Source organism: Thunnus maccoyii, chromosome 21 (assembly GCF_910596095.1).
Source record: "Thunnus maccoyii chromosome 21, fThuMac1.1, whole genome shotgun sequence".
In the NCBI taxonomy this organism is placed as follows: Eukaryota; Metazoa; Chordata; class Actinopteri; order Scombriformes; family Scombridae; genus Thunnus; species Thunnus maccoyii.
This window is the reverse complement of record NC_056553.1, coordinates 23,281,573-23,302,109: the sequence shown is the minus strand read 5'-3', so window position 1 is coordinate 23,302,109 and position 20,537 is coordinate 23,281,573. Positions and strand designations below refer to the sequence as shown.

General features: G+C 40.2%; 1 protein-coding gene and 1 pseudogene across 2 annotated transcripts; both read right to left on the bottom strand.

The window, feature by feature from the left end:
• Nucleotides 1-739: 739 nt before the first annotated feature.
• Nucleotides 740-19,288, bottom strand: LOC121888465 (C-C chemokine receptor type 3-like). Of its 2 annotated transcripts, none has more exons than XM_042399980.1 (3): nt 19,210-19,288; nt 4,967-5,172; nt 740-2,100 (listed from the first exon to the last, which is right to left on the bottom strand). In XM_042399980.1, the coding sequence occupies exons 2-3, from the start codon at nt 5,143-5,145 to the stop codon at nt 1,236-1,238; spliced, it is 1,044 nt and encodes a 347-aa protein (XP_042255914.1). In that variant the 5' UTR covers nt 5,146-5,172; nt 19,210-19,288; the 3' UTR covers nt 740-1,235. The 2 variants fall into 2 exon arrangements, with proteins under 2 accessions (XP_042255914.1, XP_042255915.1); XM_042399981.1 differs by lacking the exon at nt 19,210-19,288 and adding an exon at nt 5,425-5,957.
• LOC121888573 lies at nt 16,459-17,274 on the bottom strand (annotated as a pseudogene).
• Nucleotides 19,289-20,537: the final 1,249 nt, after the last annotated feature.

Sequence of the window (20,537 nt, the reverse complement as noted above, 5' to 3'; positions counted from 1 at the left end):
TCATGAAAAGCTGTCAGAGATACAGATAGCCATTAAAAATGACAGTCTAGGCTGTATGGCATAAACACAGAGCAAAACACTTTTTGTATAGAGTTTACACAGAGTTTTAAAATTTGCTCAACTATGTAAGGATCAAGGAACTATTGATCTCTTCCCCCTTAACTTTGTTCAACAGCCTACTTTTACATTCTGTCACACAAAGGTGATGCAGTTAACTGTAATATTGGGTGCAAAATTTGAAAGAACAGTGTATGTAAAATAAATCATGATTGTGGCACTGTGGTGCATAACTAAGCGCGATCTGACACATATACAGGGACAGGCGTGAATACTTGGAAAATGGGATTATGGCAGATGTTGATTATTAGATTATTTAACCATAACCACAACCAGCAATGTAAAGTGTTATTTATGAACTTATGAACAATAGAGGACAGAAGGTCTCCCAATCTAGTTTGTAAATGAATCTTAATGAAACCTTAACAAAACCTGAAAAATCACTGGAGAATCAAGCTCAAATAGTTGACAAAATGTCTTCTACTGTATATACAAAGAAGGAATGATGTGCTTTTCTGTAGGGATCCATCTCTTCCCGTAGGTGAGCTAAATGGTAAATGGTAAATGGACTGTACTTGTATAGCGCCTTTCTAGTCTTTCGACCACTCAAAGCGCTTTTTACACTACGAGTCACATTCACCCATTCACACACATTCATATGCTGAATGGGTACAAGGGCCACCATGCAAGGTCCCAACCTGCCCATCAGAGGAATCTAATCATTCACACACATTCACACACTGATGGATCAGCCATCAGAAGCAACTTGGGATTCAGTATCTTGCAAGTACACTTGGCTCAAACTGCCAATCTTTCAATTAGTGGATGACCCGCTCTACCTCCTGAGCCACAGCCCTGTGGACTATTCTGTCAACATTTACATATGTCATGATGGCATGGTCATGATGAAGAGGTAGCAGCTTTGGTTTGGGCCGGACAACAAACTTTCAAAACATGTTCTCACCTGCTTAAGAAAGGTGAAATTAGCAACATAGCTAACTGACATATGGATGTTGTTATGGTTTATATTTTGGCTTTACTTCTGCTATAGGCAAAATTATATCCCTACTCATGTCATCGCTTTCCACCTTAACATACTTCCTTCAGTTGTTTGTAAAACCATGGTTTGTTCAACACATGGCAGGCCTGAGAAACAAAGGGGTCCCCATCCCTAAAACTCAACTCAACTCTATACTTTTCTGTGTAATTTTTGTCGACATACTAGTTCTGCTAACCTGACTGAAAGAAATATGCTTCTTTAACCCTGGGAAGCGTTTCACCAGCAGCTGTCTGAAGTAGCTCTGGAATTTTCTCCCAACAAATGTATAGAAGATGGGACTGATGCAGAAGTAAATGTAGGCAATGTCACGAGTGACTTGAAGTGCATAACCCCTCCTCTGCTTTTCCTCACAGGACAGGTCTTCATCATCAATCAGTAGTAAAACATTGAATGGGGTCCAGCATATAAAAAACAACAAGACAATGACAAATATCAGCCTGACTGTCTTGAACTTGGTAACTATCTTGGATGATATGACAGTGATAACAATCCTAACATAGCAGTACACAATAACAATCAGAGGAAAGAGCAAGAAAAGGAAAAGTTGAAGGTAAAATCCAGATGCTCTTAGCTTGTCATCAATAGACGTTGTGTTACCAGGATGTTCCTGACAGAATGTTTTGTTGGTCATATGATGAGTAAAAGTTGTGTGGAGAATCATCTGTGGGATGCACGCCAGACCACTGACCAGCCACACCACAGCACAGGAGAGTAGCGCATAGCGTTGATTCCTCACTTGCGACACATGCAAGGAGTAAACGACAGCAAGGTGTCGGTCAAAGGTCAGGAGAGTTAGAAACAGGACAGAACTGTAGAAGCCCAGGTAGTAGACACTGCCTACAATCTTGCACATTACTTTGCCGAAGATCCAGTTAGAGAACTGCTTGTAGATTCCCCAGAAGGGAAGACTGCTCATGAAGATCAGGGAGGACACCACTAGGTTCAGCAGCAAGATGTTGGTCACAGTGGTCAGCCTCTCAAACCTAAGAAATAAACCGTTAAATGTAGAAAAAACAGAGACTATGGGTCACACAAGCATTTTTGACAGTAATATTTCAAAATAACTTGCAAACTGTGGTTTGGTTGGTGGCAGTGAAGTAAATCTGAACATCTTTAGCATTAATTTTAGTGAAGTGTGACAAGTAGATAAACTGCTTTGAAATCTGTTGATTGACAGGTCATACTGCAGAGTCCTGAAATAGAGGAAGTTCCTCCTTCAACGTTACACAATTCTCTCAGTTCAGTTTTTTGTTTTTGTGGTGAGTGAGCTAGCTTCTTGTACTGCCTGTAATTGCCTAAAATTTTACCTTAATGCCACTGCATAACCTAGAAACTTGTTGACATGTAATCAGGCATTTATTTATATTGTCAAGGCTATTTTTAACTTTGTTTCCAGGACTGTTTTTCATAGAGATTAAGAGATTACAAGAGATTAGTTTTGAACCATGACGGGTGTTTGAACATTTCAGTGTATTACTGCCTATTATTGATAATGGATTGATGACTTGTGCTCATTGTGCAGCTTTGCAGGATTGAGTGCAACACTTCTGCTCTGGTCTACATTTCAAAATAGTACATGCACAACCAGCTCAGTAATGTGGATGTTTAATGTGAAAAGTAATGTGACTTAACAAATTTGGCATCAAAGTTGAAAATGCATGAAATGAATCTGCCTGAGAGTGCCACCCAGATATACAGTAGTCTGTGTGTGGGAATCTAGTGCCAACAAGTTAGTATTTCAATTTGACCAGTACTTCATTTTTTGACCTCAAAACTCATGACACTCCCATCATCCTCCGCTGTTCTTTGTGTTCAATGCTAAATAGCACATGTTAGCAATGTAAATTAAGGTGGTGACCATGGTGAACATTATGCTTGCTTAACATCAGCAACGTCATGTGCTAGCATGGCTCTTGGTTAGCACTTAACCTCAACCAAAGTGGACAAAGGTTATGTTTCTGCCAAAAGTATGACATGAATCACATTGAGACAATGTTGCTAAGCACTACCATAATAAGATTAACATAACAAATTTCAGACACTTTTATGTAGAGAACCTCTCAAATATCTTATTATCTATTAATTATCATCACATTGTTGTTATTGAGCTATTTGCTTACTATTATCAAAACTTTTTTTTCTTTCTAAGCTTTTGTGCATTATAAGCGATTTTCTATCATTAACAGATGTTAATGCATTAAGGACCATTAGTGATATTGATTTCATTTCATTCCGATTCTGCCTGTGGTTGAAAAAGCTGCACTGAAAATATTGATTTTTGTTAATTGGCTTTTGAATCCAGAAGAATGTTAAACTGAAACATCACTGATTTCAACTAAGCTTTGTGACAAAAGAAAATGAGGCTGGTTTAGAGATTTCATTTGTAATCTCTGAGCTATGAATGGTCCCATAGATATAGAAATAGAAATGGGTTCTTTACTTTTCTTGAGCTCTCACCCTTGTCAGCATGCAGTTGACATAACATCTCTTCAACCCTCTGTAATATGCTGTATTATAAACACTTCTACAGTACAAGGCCCAAGGAGACTTTACAGAGTTCATCTCATTTTTGTTTCCATGAACATCAGAAATATTTTCACAATTGCTTTCTCACAAAGGTAGAGAGAGAGCAGTGGTGTAGACAGAGACAGAGTAGAGGAATTCTTAGGGGTCTTGGAAAGAAGAACTTTACCTACTGAATAGCTACAATATTCCTCTCTCAGTGGGTACAAGAATAAGAAGCTCCTTACACTCCTTCATTGTCTGATACTCTCCCAGTCTGTCTTTTTTTTCTGTCAACCTGATGACATCTCCAGTCAAATCCACCAGTCCCCCTCACTGGTCTAAAACCAGTGCCCCAACCTGTTATGTACTCTGTCTATTCTGCCTCCCACATATCTTACAACATTGATAAAATCATCTATCAACATGTATGTCATTTTACTCTCAGTTGCCAATTTATTATGTATTGTAGTATGATTTAATACAACAGCCCTACATCGTACCTTCATGAAGGTTATCATTTTTAAGAGGTATTGATTGAACTTCATGGTCATTTTGGAGGTTGTAGTTTGTGTTGCTGCTAAATTTTATAGCATTGTACTTGGGGGTGTTCAGATATTCTGTCTGCCTAATTTACATCAGTGACTGTAGGAAATGGCTAAAATGGTGATTCACTTGCATTAAAAATACTAAGTTGTAAAAACATACATCTAAAATGCATGTAAACATTATGTATGAAACTTTAACTTAATTGATGAGAGTAATACTTTTTTCTACATTCTGGATTTCATAAAGTTATAATCTTTATGATTTTAATGAAACCCCATTTTTAATGCTGCTTTTGACATTTTTGAGCAATAGCCATTCAATGCATTTACATTTAGTAACCTGTCTATAAAGTAGTTTTAATTGTCAGTGGCAGGGTCCACATTTCTGCACTTGAGTCAAACTGCCAACACATACACAAGTGACTATAATCCAGCACTACTGTTTATAATTTTATCTCATTAGTATCAGCCTCACTGTTCACTCTCCTAACAATGTATCAGAGCTGTAGCAGTTCATCTTCTGTTGTATTTTTAACAAAGTAGTTGCTTCACTAGTGTTTGCTGCCCGCAGAATTCTGGGATATGTAGTATTAAATCACAATTGATGCTAAATTGTGAGGATTACAACTTTAATTTACTCTTTGTAGACTATTTCAATTATCCTGTAATTCACAGGTAATTATAATAAGGGTTGTGTGTATTTTACAAGTTTACAAATTGTACATTTGCTACCTCTAATTGCTTTAAACTACTAAACCAATATTTTTTTTGAATTTGAGAGTTTTGTTTGTCTACTCACCGATGGATGATGACCAGGACCAGCCCATTGCCAAAGAGACTGAAGAGAAACATGAAGTAGTAAATGGTGGACAATTGAGCTCCCAGTAAGTTTTCACTGTCCCTATTACATGGTCCATGCGTCCCATTGTCATGGTCTTCATAGTAATAATAGTAGTAATCAGGAGTTGTTGATTCCATCTTTTCCTCAAATGTTAGCAGGGAAATCTGTCAGAAACACAAATACAACCGTCATACACAGCATTCACAATATGATGCAACGATGCAGTCAGTTTGAAATTAAAATTGTAGTATTACCAAACTTTTGAAAATGTATAGTAGTATATAAGAGCTATTAAATTGCCTCTGTAAAGCATGCAAATAAGGAGAGCTAGAAAACAATCCCTTTAACTGAACCTCCAAGGAGCTCAAATCAGATGTTTGTGGGAGTGAGGATCAGGCTGAGCTGAGCCGACTTACCACCTGGCCAGCAGAGGAGCTTCTCCTTGTTGTCTGACTCTGAGGACCAGAACTGTCTGACTCACAGCTCAACTCAATAATAAGTCAGCCAGCTAGGGGAAGGAAGTACCAGTGTGTGTGTGTGTGTGTCTGTGTCTGTGTGTGTCTGTGTGTGTGTGTGTTTGTTATCTTACCGATGGAGAGGTTTTTGTAAGTATTAATGAATGTTCATCTAATAGCTATAAAATGAATTGTGGTGTTCCACAAGATTCAATTTTAGGTCCTTCTTTTTTTAAAGTTTATATGTTGCCACTTGGAAACATCATCAGGAGGCAAGGCATCAATTTCCATAGCTATGCTGGTGACACACAGCTTGCCCTTTTCAACTGTATTCTAAATATCAAATTATGGATGGCAGAGAATTTTTTACAGCTCAACCAGGACAAAACTGAAGTCTCGGTCACTGGCACTGAAGCTCAGAGAGAGAAACTCAATGTGAAACTGCAAGGACCGGCATTAAAGCCCTGTCAACAGGTGAAAAACTTAGGAGTCATCTTTGACTCAGATCTCAGTTTTGAACCCCACATTAGAAATATCACTAAGAATGCATTTTATCATTTAAAAAAACATTGCCAGAGTGCAACCGTTCCTCTCTCAAGCTAATACTGAGACACCACTGCACGCTTTTATGTAGGGTTAACTATTGTAATGCTCTGCTTTCTGGTCTCCCTAAGAAAAATATATCACAACTACAATTGCTTCAGAACTCAGCTGGAAGCACACATTACACCAATTTTAAAGTCTCTGCACTGGCTGCCTGTCTGTTTCAGAATTGATGTTGCTCCCTCTGATCATTCCTGTGTTTTCTTTGAGAGTGCTATCTCCGTGCACACAAATGTCCAAACAGAGGTAATCACAAAATGGTATATCACTGAAAACACCAGTGAAATATTTATTCAGGCCTTCTCTGTCATACCCGCCCTCTCTTGGGTTTCGATCAATGAGCTTGTAAATAATTTCAGTTCTAAAATTACAAATGTTATTGATGCCATTGCACCTACTAAGGTGAAGGCTGTCTCTGGTAAGAAGAGATCTCCATGGAGAAATGCCACACTGGTCAGAATGGAAAAAAGAGAGTGTCGAAAAGCTGAACGCAGGTGGCGAAAAACAAATCTCCAGGTTCATTATGACATCTATAAAGAGAGAATACACATTTATAATTTGGAACTAAGGAATGCAAGGCGGTCCTTCTTCTCTGACATCATTGCCAAAAATAATAATAATGCACGTGCCTTATTTGATACTGTCAACAGGCTAACAAATCCTCCTGTGTCAGTAGCCTCTGAACTTCTATCCACCAAGGCCTGCAATGAATTTGCCTCATTCTTCACTGACAAAATTCAGAAAATAAGACAAACAGTCAGTGCCTCCATATCAGGTGCAGGATATGCGTTGTCCCTGTGTCCACTTAAAATCAATTTGAGGAGTATGACACAATTCCATCCGATCAACCATAAAAACCTGGAGGACATTATACAACATCTGAAATCCTGCTCTTGGGCCTTGATATTCTGCCTACAGGCTTTTCAAAACTGTTTCAAATTGCATGGCCTCAGATATTCTACAGATTGTCAACACATCTCTTCTCTCAGGTGTCTTCCCACAAGCCCTGAAAACTGTCGTCATCAAGCCACTCTTAAAAAAGAACACTCACACTTCACTTATGAGCAACTATAAGCCCATATCAAACCCCCCATTTTTAACAAGATCATTGAAAAAGCTGTTTTTCAACAACTGGACAACTTTGTGGCACTAAACAACTGTTTTGATGCCTTCCAGTCAGGATTTCGACCACACCACACCACTTAGACTGCTCTTGTTAAAGTCTTCAATGACATACACTTAAACACCGACAGTGGCAGAATTACAGTATTAGTATTACTAGATCTCAGTGCCACATTTAACACGGTCAACCACAACATATAACTAGACAGACTGGAAAACTGGTTAGGACTTTCTGGCACAGTGCTAAACTGGTTTGAATCCTACTTAAAGGACAGGGACTACTTTGTGTCTATAGGTAATTACACATCCGAGTTCCCCAAGGCTCCATTCTGGGGCTTCTTCTGTTCAACATCTACATGCTCCCACTAGCTCAGATTATGGGAAACTATAAAATATGCTACCACAGTTATGCGGATGACACACAAATTTACATAACCATATCACCAGCACTATGGTCCAATACAAGCACTGAGTAAGTGCATTGAACAAATCAATGATTGGATGTGCCAGAATTTTCTTCAGTTAAACAAAGACAAAACTAAAGTAATTGTTTTTGGAGCCAAGGAAGAACGTTTAAAAGTCAGTACTCAGCTTCAATCAGTAATGTTAAAAACCACAAACCAAGCCAGAAATCTTGGTGTAGTCATGGACTCAGACCTGAATTTCAACAGCCACATTAAGACAATTACAAAGTCAGCCTACTATCACCTGAAGAATATATCAAGAATTAAAGGACTTATGTCTCAGCAGGATTTGGAAAAACTTGTCCATGCATTTATCTTCAGTAGACTTGACTACTGTAATGCTGTCTTCACAGGTCTCCCTAAAAAATCAATCAGACAGCTGCAGCTGATTCAGAATGCTGCTGCTTGAGTCCTCACTAAGACCAAGAAAGTGAATCATATCACTCCAGTTCTCAGATCTTTACACGGGCTTCCTGTCTGTCAAAGAATTGACTTTAAGATATTGCTGTTGGTTTATAAAGCACTAAATGGTTTAGGGCCAAAATACATTTCTGATCTGCTGCTACATTATGAACCATCTAGACCTCTCAGGTCATCTGGGACAGGTCTGCTTTCTGTCCCCAGAGTAAAAACTAAACATGGTTAGGCAGCTTTCGGTTTTTATGCTCCACATATCTGGAACAAACTCCCAGAAAACTGTAGACTCTCAGTTCTTTTAAATCGCAGCTGAAGACTTTTCTGTTTGTCACTGCCTTTCATTAAACCACATTAAGGGTTAATATTTTACACTGCACTGTTACTTTTATTCTCTTGTTTTATCTGTCTTATTCCCTTTTTAGCTTCTTTTTATTTCCAAATTTAACACTTTTGAATTGTTTTTATATGTCTTTTTACTTGTGTTGCTTTTATATTCTGTTTTAATGCCTTTTATGCTCTATGTAAAGCACTTTGAATTGCCTTGTTGTTGAAATGTGTTATACAAATAAACTTGCCTTGTCTTGCCTTATTCATCTGTCTTTCATTTATATGTTTTAACCTGTTTTACTACTTGGTATATCCTTTTTTTTCTGCATGGGCCCTATCCAGATCAAACGTGGCATGCCGATTCTTGGAGCAGACACCTACTGACCACCGTAGCAGGGCCCATGCTCACAGGCATGCTCACTGCCAATCAGGTGCCAATCAGACACCTGATTGGCAGCACCTGGGGGTACCAGAAGCTCAAAACAAGAGTCAATAGCAACAGCAAAATAAGCTGTTTGGCATTGGCAGAGAAGATTTGGCAAATTTTTCATGGGCACAACTCACATACTCAGCTCTGCTGCTCATCCCACAAATGCATGTTCCTTAAAAATGTGACACCATTTAAAAGGGAAATGAACAGGTTTTCCAACAGTATAAGATTTATTGCCAAGAAGCATTGTTACAACAAAGAAATAATCTACCAAACACGAATTTCCTTACGTTTTGTGCTAAGTTTATATACAGTATTGTGCAAAAATTTTAGGCACCCTAGATGTTTAGATTCTTATCCATTATGCATACCATCAGGGAGGTGTCTGATCGGCCCCAATTTTATTCATGACATGACAATGACCCCAAGCATACAGCTAGAGTCATAAAGAACTATTTTCAGCAACAAGAAGAATGATGAGTCCTGCAACAGATGGTATGGTATGGCCCCCACAGAGCCCTGATCTCAACATCATGGAGTCAATCTGGGATTACATGAAGAAGCACCTGAGATGGCCTGAATAATAAATCCACAGAAGAACATTCTTTCTCCAGGATGGTTACAACAACCTACCTGCAAGTTACCATGAAAAACTGTTAAAGTGTACTGAGGAGAACTGTTACTGTTTTAAAGGCAAAACTGCTCACAGAAAATATTGATTTAATTTAGGTTTCTGCTGTTTACTCAACTTTGTAAGAAGTTAATAGATAAATCAAAACAATTTATAGCAATATTTTTGTAAGCATTCTTACTTTAATTTTAGTGCCTAAAACCTTTGCATAGCACTTTTTATATATATATCCAGGTTGTTAAATGTTCTTTTTACAGAAACAACAGTTTAAAGAGGCAACACTAAATGTTCTGTTTAATATTCCTTGTGATGTCTTTTTGTCTCTCAGTATTGAATTCACTCTGATTATAGTAGTATACAATAAATATATACTTTTTGGTGTCTTCAGCATTAAATCTATGATTTATTCTTCCTATGCTATCATAGTTATAAGTATATGTTTGATTTATATACTAGTATGTTCTACTACTTTGGGTGTGGTTTATTACAGTCTGTGCTTCTGTCTCAACGTTTTCCTAATAAAGATGAAGAAATTTGTTTCTCACTGATAATGTCACTTGTGATGAACTAGTAAAACTTGCACAATGTCATCAGAATATTTATCATTCATTCAAAACGCCCAGATCTGTACAGGTTACATCCACAGTGACATACACGTATGTATATATATATATATATATAGGGAAAGGGGGGGGGTATATAAAAAAATCCCCCTCTCACCCCCCTCCTATGGGGGGTGGTGGTGGTGTGTCTTCCTCAAGCTCAGGTCCTCTACCAGAGGCCTGGGAGTTTGAGGGTTCTGTGCAGTGTCTTAGCTGTTCCTAGGACTGCACTCTTCTGGACAGAGACCTCAGATGTTGTACCTGGAATTTGCTGGAGCCACTCTCCTAGTTTGTGGGTCACAGCCCCCAGCACTCCAATTACCACTGGCACCACTGTTGCCTTTACTCTCCACATCTTTTCTAGCTCCTTGGTATTTTTAAGCTTCTCGTGTTCCTTCTTCCTGATGTTGCTGTTGCTTGGGATTGCTACGTCTATCACTACGGTCATTCTCAACTGCCTTAGGAGGTGTCTTCCATTCCGACCTCGGGACTTCCAGCCCATACTCAGTGCAGATGTTCCTGTACACTAATGAATATAGGGGAAACACTGCATCTACCGTATTTGACACAGCTGAAGCTCTGGCATTCCTTCAAACATAAAAATGACAGTTTTATCACACACAGTACAATGTTTTTAGAGAACAAATAATTGTAACTCAGGCACTATAATAAATTCAGCCAAATGACAATAAAAATAACAATCAAAGTTTTCTAAACTAGAAAACAATATTAACCACTGTCCATGGTGTGACATTGTTGAACCAGGGCATTCATGTGTTTACCACGACAAAGGATCCTAATTGACTTTCCACTGACATTGTTTCCATGGTACCAGCATGTAATTTTAACACATCAACAAATACTGACACACATTAACAAATACTGACACTGAACTTCATTCAGTATCTCTTCAGCCTAGCACACTGGGAGATCTGCATTTGCAAATGTGAACTCTGGATATTGCAACTCTGAAAGACAACTCGCTTTCTGTGAATTCATCATGAATTTCCACATCACTCTCCTATAACGTTCTCTGTGATGATGTAATGATCATAAGATAATGATTTTATCTGCAGTGCAACAGATGGCAATGACCCAATGACTATTGGGTGAGTGGTTATGTGCTGATATCAAATTTCACACTACTTCCTGTATTTATCTGACAAAAGAAAGAGAAACCTTTCTAAATTTGAACATCTATATTGTGAATTTGGCTGTGTTAAAACACAGTATATATGATCACAGATAGCTGGAGACTGAACTAAGGATGATGGGAATGTCAGCAGTGTTGCCAGTATTTGGTTTAAACAGCTGATGGCGCTAAATGAAAAGTCAATGGATCAGCAAAGTCAGTAGGATTCATTATGTGGGGAAAAGGAATATTTGTACATAACTGTAATGCATCTTAAGAGGTTGTGGACATTTCACATATTTCTAGGAGATCGGCTTCTGATAGAAACTTGTTCTCAACACACCTGGCCGCTGAAAGGAATCCTAATCCTCACCTTGGAGTCATTCAGGTTTAATCTTCTCAGCTTTTAAGCAGGACTGTAACCTCTGTGGGGACAAATCATTGTAATGCTGCTGTTTTTGACAAAAAGTTTAAAAATGACAGACCCTCCACACATGTCTAATAAACATTCACATCTACATTTGTCTCAGATCGTTTTGGAGCTTCACTGTTGAGGTGAGGGAACATAAAACCAGTTCAGCTGAAAATAACAATTTACTGATCACAAAAATTACCCTGAACATGACTTCTTCCTGAACCTCAGATTAACTGAGTGTTGATGATGTCTGATGATTGCCACACACAAGTCCAATATGTGTGGTACTAAGCTACAAAAAGATAGCTCACTGCAGGCGGTCAGTCTCTTCTGCAGTCGCTTCACTTCCAGCGGAGTTATCGAGGGGAAATATGGACAGCGCCTCACTGCCATTGCAACTACATTGTGGTTGGAGGGGGTATTATCTTAAAATCCTGTCAGCAGGATTCTGCTGCCACCTAGCATCTACAGTCATCTAGTGCAGCCCAAGTACAGCCCCCTCTTTTACCACTGCGGCAGCACCGTGGTAACACGGCGGTAAAGCACACAAATGAGATGAGAAACATCTGTAGATGTCAGAGTACCTCTAGAGATTTTTTCCCTCTTCAAGCCTTTGAGGTTTTAGTCTCATGGCACTAATAGAGTAGTTACACACAGTAGTCTTTTACCGTTCTCATGTCAATTGGGAGGAGGGAGGTTTGGCCTGTGACCTCTGTCAGGAGTCTTTTCTTTTGAGGAACCTTTGGACTTGACCGATTGTTGGGTTGGACGGAGCTCACAGGACGCAGGGTAGATAATTGAAGATTTAATGTTAGCATGGAATGTTATAAGGGGGGAGGGAAATGGATACTTATACCTGTATGTTATTGTCTTAAGATAATGTTATGCTGCCTTTATACCCAAAAGCACATTGTAAGATTTCCTGTCTCTTTTTCCCAACAGGTGCCATCAAAGGCGAGCTGTGGAACTTGGTCACTGTAATTTTTGCTTCACATTAGACGTAGACAGAGAGGGAAAGTACAGGGAGGAAAAGCAGATAAGGATTTGGCCTTCAAACGAAATTAACTCCCTAAAGATACGATGAATTAATTAGAAATACCTGTTAGGGTGACAAATATTGGATGATTGTGATGCACACAGATGCATGTACAAATACTGACACTGAACTTCATTCAGTATCTCTTCAGCCTAGCAAACTGGGAGATCTGCATTTGCAAATGTTAACTCTGGATATTGCAACTCTGAAAGACAACTCGCTTTCTGTGAATTCATCATGAATTTCCACATCACTCTCCTCTAACGTTCTCTGTGATGATGTAGTGATCATAAGATAATGATTTTATCTGCAGTGCAACAGCTTTATGACTGTTGGGTGAGTAGTTATGTGCTGATATCAAATTTCACACTACTTCCTGTATTTATCTGACAAAAGAAAGAGAAACCTTTCTAAATTTGAACAACTATATTGTGAATTTGGATGTGTTAAAACATAGTATATTTGATCACAGATAGCTGGAGACTGAACTGAGGATGATGGGAATGTCAGCAGTTTTGCCAGTATTTGGTGCTAAATGAAAAGTCAATGGATCAGCAAAGTCAGTAGGATTCATTATGTGGGGAAAAGGAATATTTGTACATAACTCCACGGCAACTTATCCAATACTTGCTGATAGTTATTTCAGTCTGGACTAAAGTCAAAAACTTTGACGAGTAAAATTAAAACTGGTAGTGAGAAAGCATGAGCAGTATTTTTTTGTAATGCGGGGGAAGTGACCCTGTAATCCTTTTGTAATCGTTCTCTTCATGACAACATTTTTAGCTCTGAACTTCAATTCTTGGTTATGTGGAGGAAACTGTCCAGATCAGCAATGTAATCAGGTGGTCTTGTCCTCTTCTGAACATGGATATGAGAAACATGTATTTGAACTTCTACTCAAATCCCTGACAGTTGCTTTCTGAAAAGAATGTTTTCAGTAAAAGGGATATTTGAAAAGGTATGTACATATATTCTGGAAATATGTGTGATGTGAAGAAAAGAAACATGTAGCCTGATGATTTAAAAGGGTTGATTTAATCAAATAGTTTAGATTTAGGCAAACACACAAGCCAAACAAAACCCAGCAAACCATTAAGCTTTTAATTCCCTTTTTTCACGGTTTTATTTCCAAGTAAAATGTGCTTTATATAAAACTTGACCAACTTGACAAAGAATGAATCATTACTGTAAAACATCATTAACTGTCTTTGTAAAAGGACATGATTCGTTATAAACACAACTAAAAAAAACACATAAACAACACAAGATTAAACTAACCAAACCAAAAATCAGAGCAGATATTTTTACAAGCATTGAAAATGACTGGGCAATGATTATGGATGCTTGATTCGTTGTTTTATTTGGATGCAGCTAAAGCTCCACTGTCTGGTGTATTATCATAACGTAAATTCTTACACTTAATCAGCCTTGAGGAGGACTAAAACTTTTTTTTATTTTTTTACATACTATACTGACATTTTAGTGAGGATCCAAATTAAGTATAGTCATGAAAAGCTGTCAGAGATACAGATAGCCATTAAAAATGAGAGTTTAGGCTGTATGGCAAAAATACAGAGCAAGACACTTTTTGTATAACATCCAAAAGTCCTTTACGAAGAGTTTTAAAATTTGCTCAACCATGTAAGGATAAAGTAACTATGGGTCCCTTGCCCTTCACTTTGTTAAGGCACAGGTACAGGCACAGGTGTTAATACTTAGAAAATAGGATTATGGCAGATGCTGATTATTAGATTATTTAACCATAACCACAACCAGGACCCTGTACCCCTTGGCACATTAACTTTAAATGTAAAGTGTCATTTATCAACTTCTGACCACTAGAGGACAGAAGGTCTCCCAAACTAGATTGTAAATGAACCTTAATGAAACCTAAATGAAACCTTAATAAAACCTTAAAAATCACTGGAGAATCAAGCTCAAATAGTTGACAAAAAGTCTTTACTTTATATACAAGGAAGGAACGGCATGCTTTTCTGTAGGGATCCATCTCTTCCAACACCTGAGCTAAACATAACTATTCTGTCCACATTTACGTATGTCATGATGGCATGGCAGTAGTGGACCATGGGGTCTTGCACTGGGCCTTCAGTGGTTACACACAAACAAGCCTCTTTTATACAGAGAGCCTGCATTATAGCCATAAAGAGGATCCGCCTTTGCTTTTTTACAGTGAACCACACAAAGCCGGCGTAAAGCTGCCACCGTGTGTGCTTTTACATAGCATGCCAGCGTTCCAGATTCAGAGGTGTGACGGAGATAAGACTGATCAGAACAGTAAACTCTGCCATTAGTGAGTAGAAAGACATGACTAGGATGAGTGGAGGACATTTCTCTTCGTTTGATAATGTTAAAAGTTAAGTTAGACTTTTCTGACTTTTCTGTCATCTTCCCGACTCATTTTAAAAAAAGGTGAGAGAAAAAGAGAGAGGGAGCTGAGAGCACCAGAGAGACAGAGAGAGAGAGTGAGAGAGCAGCTGTGGTTGAGTGAGTTAGAGAGTGAATGAAGAGAGGCAGCGCTAGTAATGATAGTGAGGAAGCTGGTGAATCAGATCAATAAAATGTTATTTTCTGATTGTTTCACAGTGGTTACATTCTAAAGCACAAACAAGCCCACATCCCCACACAACTCCGCTCAACCCTGAAGCTGTACGCCACACCACCTGATTTGTTCTGAATACAGGCTAACACAACAGCATCAGCTCCCGGTCCCACGGTGCTGGCTGTCCCTTTTACACAGAAAGTCAATCCGGCTCTGTGACTACCTCCATAACCGGCTTATTGGTGGAGCAACTCTGCCCCCCCACTCCGTGTCCATACCTTTTATACAGAACAGTGAGGTGGATTACAGGCGCAGTATTCCCGCTTTGAACGGGCTGTGTAAAAGGGGCTAAAGTGCATTCATCACCAACAACTAAAATCGAAAAAATATGCAAATTATGTCATTAAAAATAAGTCCAATACAAAATCACCTTCCGACACCTGTTAACTCAACTCATCTACTCAAAGCACCGGCTCAACAAGCTGAAACTGTGCTAACCTTGTTATTTCTCCCACACATGCATTAGCAAAACTGCCTACCTGGTCTTCCAATGGTAGACATTCACTCATGTTGCTCAACAATCAGCCAACAATAGAGGAAAATTTTTCTGAAAGATAGAAATTAGGCCATATATCTCACAGCAGCAAAGTCGAGCATTGCCAACAACAAACTTAATCAACTCTATAGATAATTAATACAGCAGGACTCACCAGTCACTTGAAAACAAAATCCATCCTTCGTTCCTTTCTACAATGCCTGCCTGTGTGAGCCCTGCGAGCTCCATGGCACAAAGACACCTGCACTTATTTGTTGATATGATGACAGTCACCGCAAATCAAATTTTGATTGGTTAATTTTGTTGTCACTCTATATTTGTCCAAGTATGCTTTCTATGAGCAGAGCCTGCAACCAAGGACACAGCAGGCCCTGGGAGATAGCTGTATGGAGAAGCACAGGCAGAGGCAGACACATCCAGCTCCAGCTCCAAATACTGGGTTTATGGTAATGATAGTAACTGAAATCGAAACAAAACAATTTCTAAAAATCACATACATCATTTTAATAACTAATTAAATTATTTTAACAATAACATTGTAATTACTAATTTGTAATATTTAATGAACTAAAAATTACACCTCTCAAAAATGTTAGGGCCTGCAGAGAAGGCCTCCCCTGTGGTATGGTCATGATGAGGAGATAGCAGCTTTGTTTTGGGCTGGACAACAAACTTTCAAAACATATTCTCACCTGCTTAAGAAAGGTGAAATTAGCAACATAGCTAACTGACATGTGGATGTTGTTATGGTTTATATTTTGGCTTTACTTCTGCTATAGACAAAATTATATCCCTACTTATGTCATTGCTTTCCACCTTAACATACTTCCTTCAGTTGCTTGTAAAACTATGGTTTGTTGAACACATGGCAGGCCTGAGATACAAAGGGGTTCCCATCCCTAAAACTCAACTCATATTGGTTCTGCTGACCTGACTGACAGAAATATGCTTCTTTAACCCTGGGAAGCGTTTCACCAGCAGCTGTCTGAAGTAGTTCTGGAACTTTTTCCCAACAAATGTATAGAAGATGTATTGGACTGATGCAGAAGTAAATGTGGGCAATGTCACGAGTGACCTGAAGTGCATAACCCCTCCTCTGCTTTTCCTTACAGGTCGGGTCATCATCATGAATCAGTTGTACAATGTTGAATGGGGTCCAGCATATAAAAAACAACAGGACAATGACAAATATCAGCCTGACTGTCTTGAACTTGGTAACTATCTTGGATGATATGACAGTGATAGCAATCCTAACATAGCAGTACACAATAACAATCAGAGGAAAGAGCAAGAAAAGGAAAAGTTGAAGGTAAAATCTAGAATCTCTCAGCTTCTCTACATCAATAAATGTCAAGATACCAGGATGTTCCTGACAGAATGTTTTGTTGTTGATGGAATACAAAAAAGTTGTGTGGAGAATCATTTGTGGGATGCACGCCAGACCACTGACCAGCCACACCACAACACAGGAGAGCAGCGCATAGTGTTGATTCCTCAACTGTGATGCACAAATTTTTTGTTAGCATTGATGAATGTTCATCTAATAGCTATAAAATGAATTGTGGTGTTCAATTTTAGGTCATCCTCCTTTTAATCTTTATATGCTGCCACTTGGAAACATCATCAGGAGGAACAGCATCAATTTCCATAGCTATGCTCATGACACACAGCTTGACATTGCCGTGTCTCCTGATGCCTTCTTTAACTGTATTTTAGATATCTGAACTCAATGTGAAACTGCAAGCACTGGCATTAAAGCCTTGTCAACAAGTGAAAAACTTAAGAACCCCGAAATGGGGGATTGTATTGTTTTTATTGTGTAAAGCACTTTGCGTTACATTGTATTTGTATAACAAGTGCTATACAAATAAAGATTGATTGATTGATTGATTGAGTGTGTGTGTGTGTGTGTGTGTGTGTGTGTGTGTGTGTGTGTGTGTGTGTGTGTGTGTGTGTGTGTGTGTCTCTCTTCTCTGCTTTCTCTACCCACTAACACTCATCAACACTCACAAATAAGCCATAATCCACTCCACTCTTAGGATGCAAGGTTTTCTCTTTTTTTTTCACTTGGCACATTTCATGATTACACCATGCAATTAAGCAATATTACACGAGATGGTGTAATTTTTCCATAGACAGAGTCTACTACATCCACAAACTTCACATATATTTTTAAGCTAGTAGCGCCGTGTCACTGACACACCGGCACAGCTGATGGAGGATGCCAAAGTGGAACCTAAGATATACTCTCAACTGAAGGGAAAATGGCTAAGTTTTGCTGTGTATGGGGATGCTGGGTAACAATTAAGAGTGGAGAAGGGTTCAGCTTTTACAGTGTGTGTGTGGGTGTGTGCATGTGTAACTCGTCCCACTGTCTCAAAGTTCAATCCACTCGGTAAAGAGTCCGTTTTGTTTTCCCCACAACCCCTTATCAGTTCAGTTCAATCCAGTTTCACAAACATAAAAGGAAGACCACCCATAACTCCACTCCGGGTTATCACCACAGATCCCTCCACAAAACAAAACAAACAAAAGACACTAACAATGACACTAACAGGAATGTCAAATAGGTTGGACCACAGTGTTTAACTACATATCTTCAAACGTTACAGTTACAGCTGAAAATGACAACAGAAAAAAAACAAGTTTGCCAAGTTCACATATTTCCGCAATGCAAGTCAACCACCAGTCGTCTACCCAGCAGTGACTGTTGTTAGTGTTCTAATGAATGACGGAGTAATATTTTTAGTGATGAGGCATTTTTCATTTAAGCACAGCTAGGTCGCTGTCATGCTGATTTGAGCATGTTCTAAGTGTCTAGTTGATCAATCAGATTGCTTGGTCGGAATTACATGTTGTATAATGTCCATTGGCATTTTGCATAATTAGGCCACTTATATCAAATGCAGGCAGATTCTAATGGAGTGCCAAGGGGACATGTTTACTTTAATTCCTACTACCACTATCTCTTCCCCTCATCTTCCCTCCTTTCATCCCCCTCTCATCCACTGCTTCCTCAGGAGAGTGCGGTGGCTACGTCAAGGGAAAGAAGACTGAGGAAGACTATGTTTTCCTCAGAGGTCACACCCTCCTACAGTGGAGTTAAGAAAGCGTTTGACCTCATAGCCCATTGCTGTGCAGCACTGTACAACCACAATCACAAGGGAACCTTTATGGATAAATAAAAAACTTAGTCTTGATGTTTCAGACTCTCCCATTTGAAGAGAAAAATCTGTTCAAGCGCACAGGTGTGCACATGTACAAGTGTGTGCTGGTTAGATGAAGTTTATAGACTTATAAACAAAGTTCGGGAACCAAAGACCACGCCTTGTACGCAACCCATTTCCGCACCACAGGGTATTTAGACACACCATATCCGCTCCTCTCCCCTTTGTCTCAGCTTGCAAGCACCCTGTGACACACCAGCATAAACTTAAAACTTCTTACTCACATCATGGACCTCGAACTGCTCCTCAACGCTTCGGACGAGGACTTGTTCGAAGTCCCGGAGTCCCCCGGCGTCCGATCTTTCCGGCAGCCTCGCCTGCGCTCCTCGGTTTCCCTCATCCCGGCCTCTCGGCCCTCATCCTCCGTCGACGACGGTATCGTAGAGCCCTCGATCCCCAGCGGCTCCAGGGGAAGGTCCCGTACTCGGCGTCCGAAGGAAGCTACTTATTCCCGACGCTCACCCCAGCCTCGCTCGAGATCCCGGAGCCCGCCTAAGAGGAGCAGCCACCGCGCGCAGCGCGCGTACCGACCGCTCCTTGGCCCCAAACATGTCCGAGTGGACCGTCGCTCGCTTAAAGCATTTCCTCAGCCAAAATAACATTCCCTTCCACCGCACCGACAACAAGGCAAGACTGTTTAAATTATACACAAACTCCCTGCAGGACAGCACTCTCTCCCGTCTATCTTCCCACGATCTTCCGGGTTCCCGACGTCGCGTGCGCGACGACGTCCGTGACGTCACGGCACGTCGCTCCGCCACACGCACACCTTCCTCCTCAGCAACCTCAGCCTCCCCAGTACAGTCTGCTTCTAACCCTATGCAGGCTCTCTCTGCTCCACAGCCATTTCCTCCTCCTACTTTCTCTTCAGCCGCACTTACATCCCACGCATATACATCCCATCACCCCAGCATCCCTTCCTCCTCTCTGGCTCCTATCTCTGCTGCTCCTTCCCTCCCTGCTTCCCTCAGCTGCTCCTCCACCCGCACCAACCACGGCAGCCGCTCTGACAGCACAAACAACAGCGGGCCCCAGCAGCTCCACGAGTTACACCCAACCTGTTCCTCCTCTTTCTTCTTTTCACCCTCCCTGTCTCCTCCCCTACCCCCCTCCTCCCCACCACCCGCACTCTAGCATTACCTGTACTACAGCACCTGCACCTCCTTATCCTACAGCCTTACACACGGCCAGCCTCGGCCTTTTCCTGGCTCCCACACCTCCATCCAGCAGCTACACCCTGGCCACCGCCCAGCCACCAGTGCGCCCCCTAGCATCCGCCCGGCCCTCCCCCGTGTCTCCCACCCTCAGGCAGCAGATCCTAACCGGTAATTACATTGATCTCGCTCAACTCATTCACCCTACATCAATTAATCCTCACATCTCCAGGGAACTGCTCACCTCATTCGGCCCCTTGGAACTTAAACAGCCACTTCCTGCTCGCTCCAAGGACCTCACAGTCGCCGAGTTCGCTTTTGCGTTCTCATTGTATAGAGACATAATTTGTTCAGCCTTCCCCAACCGCAGGTCCGAGCTCGATGATTACTTGTCATTA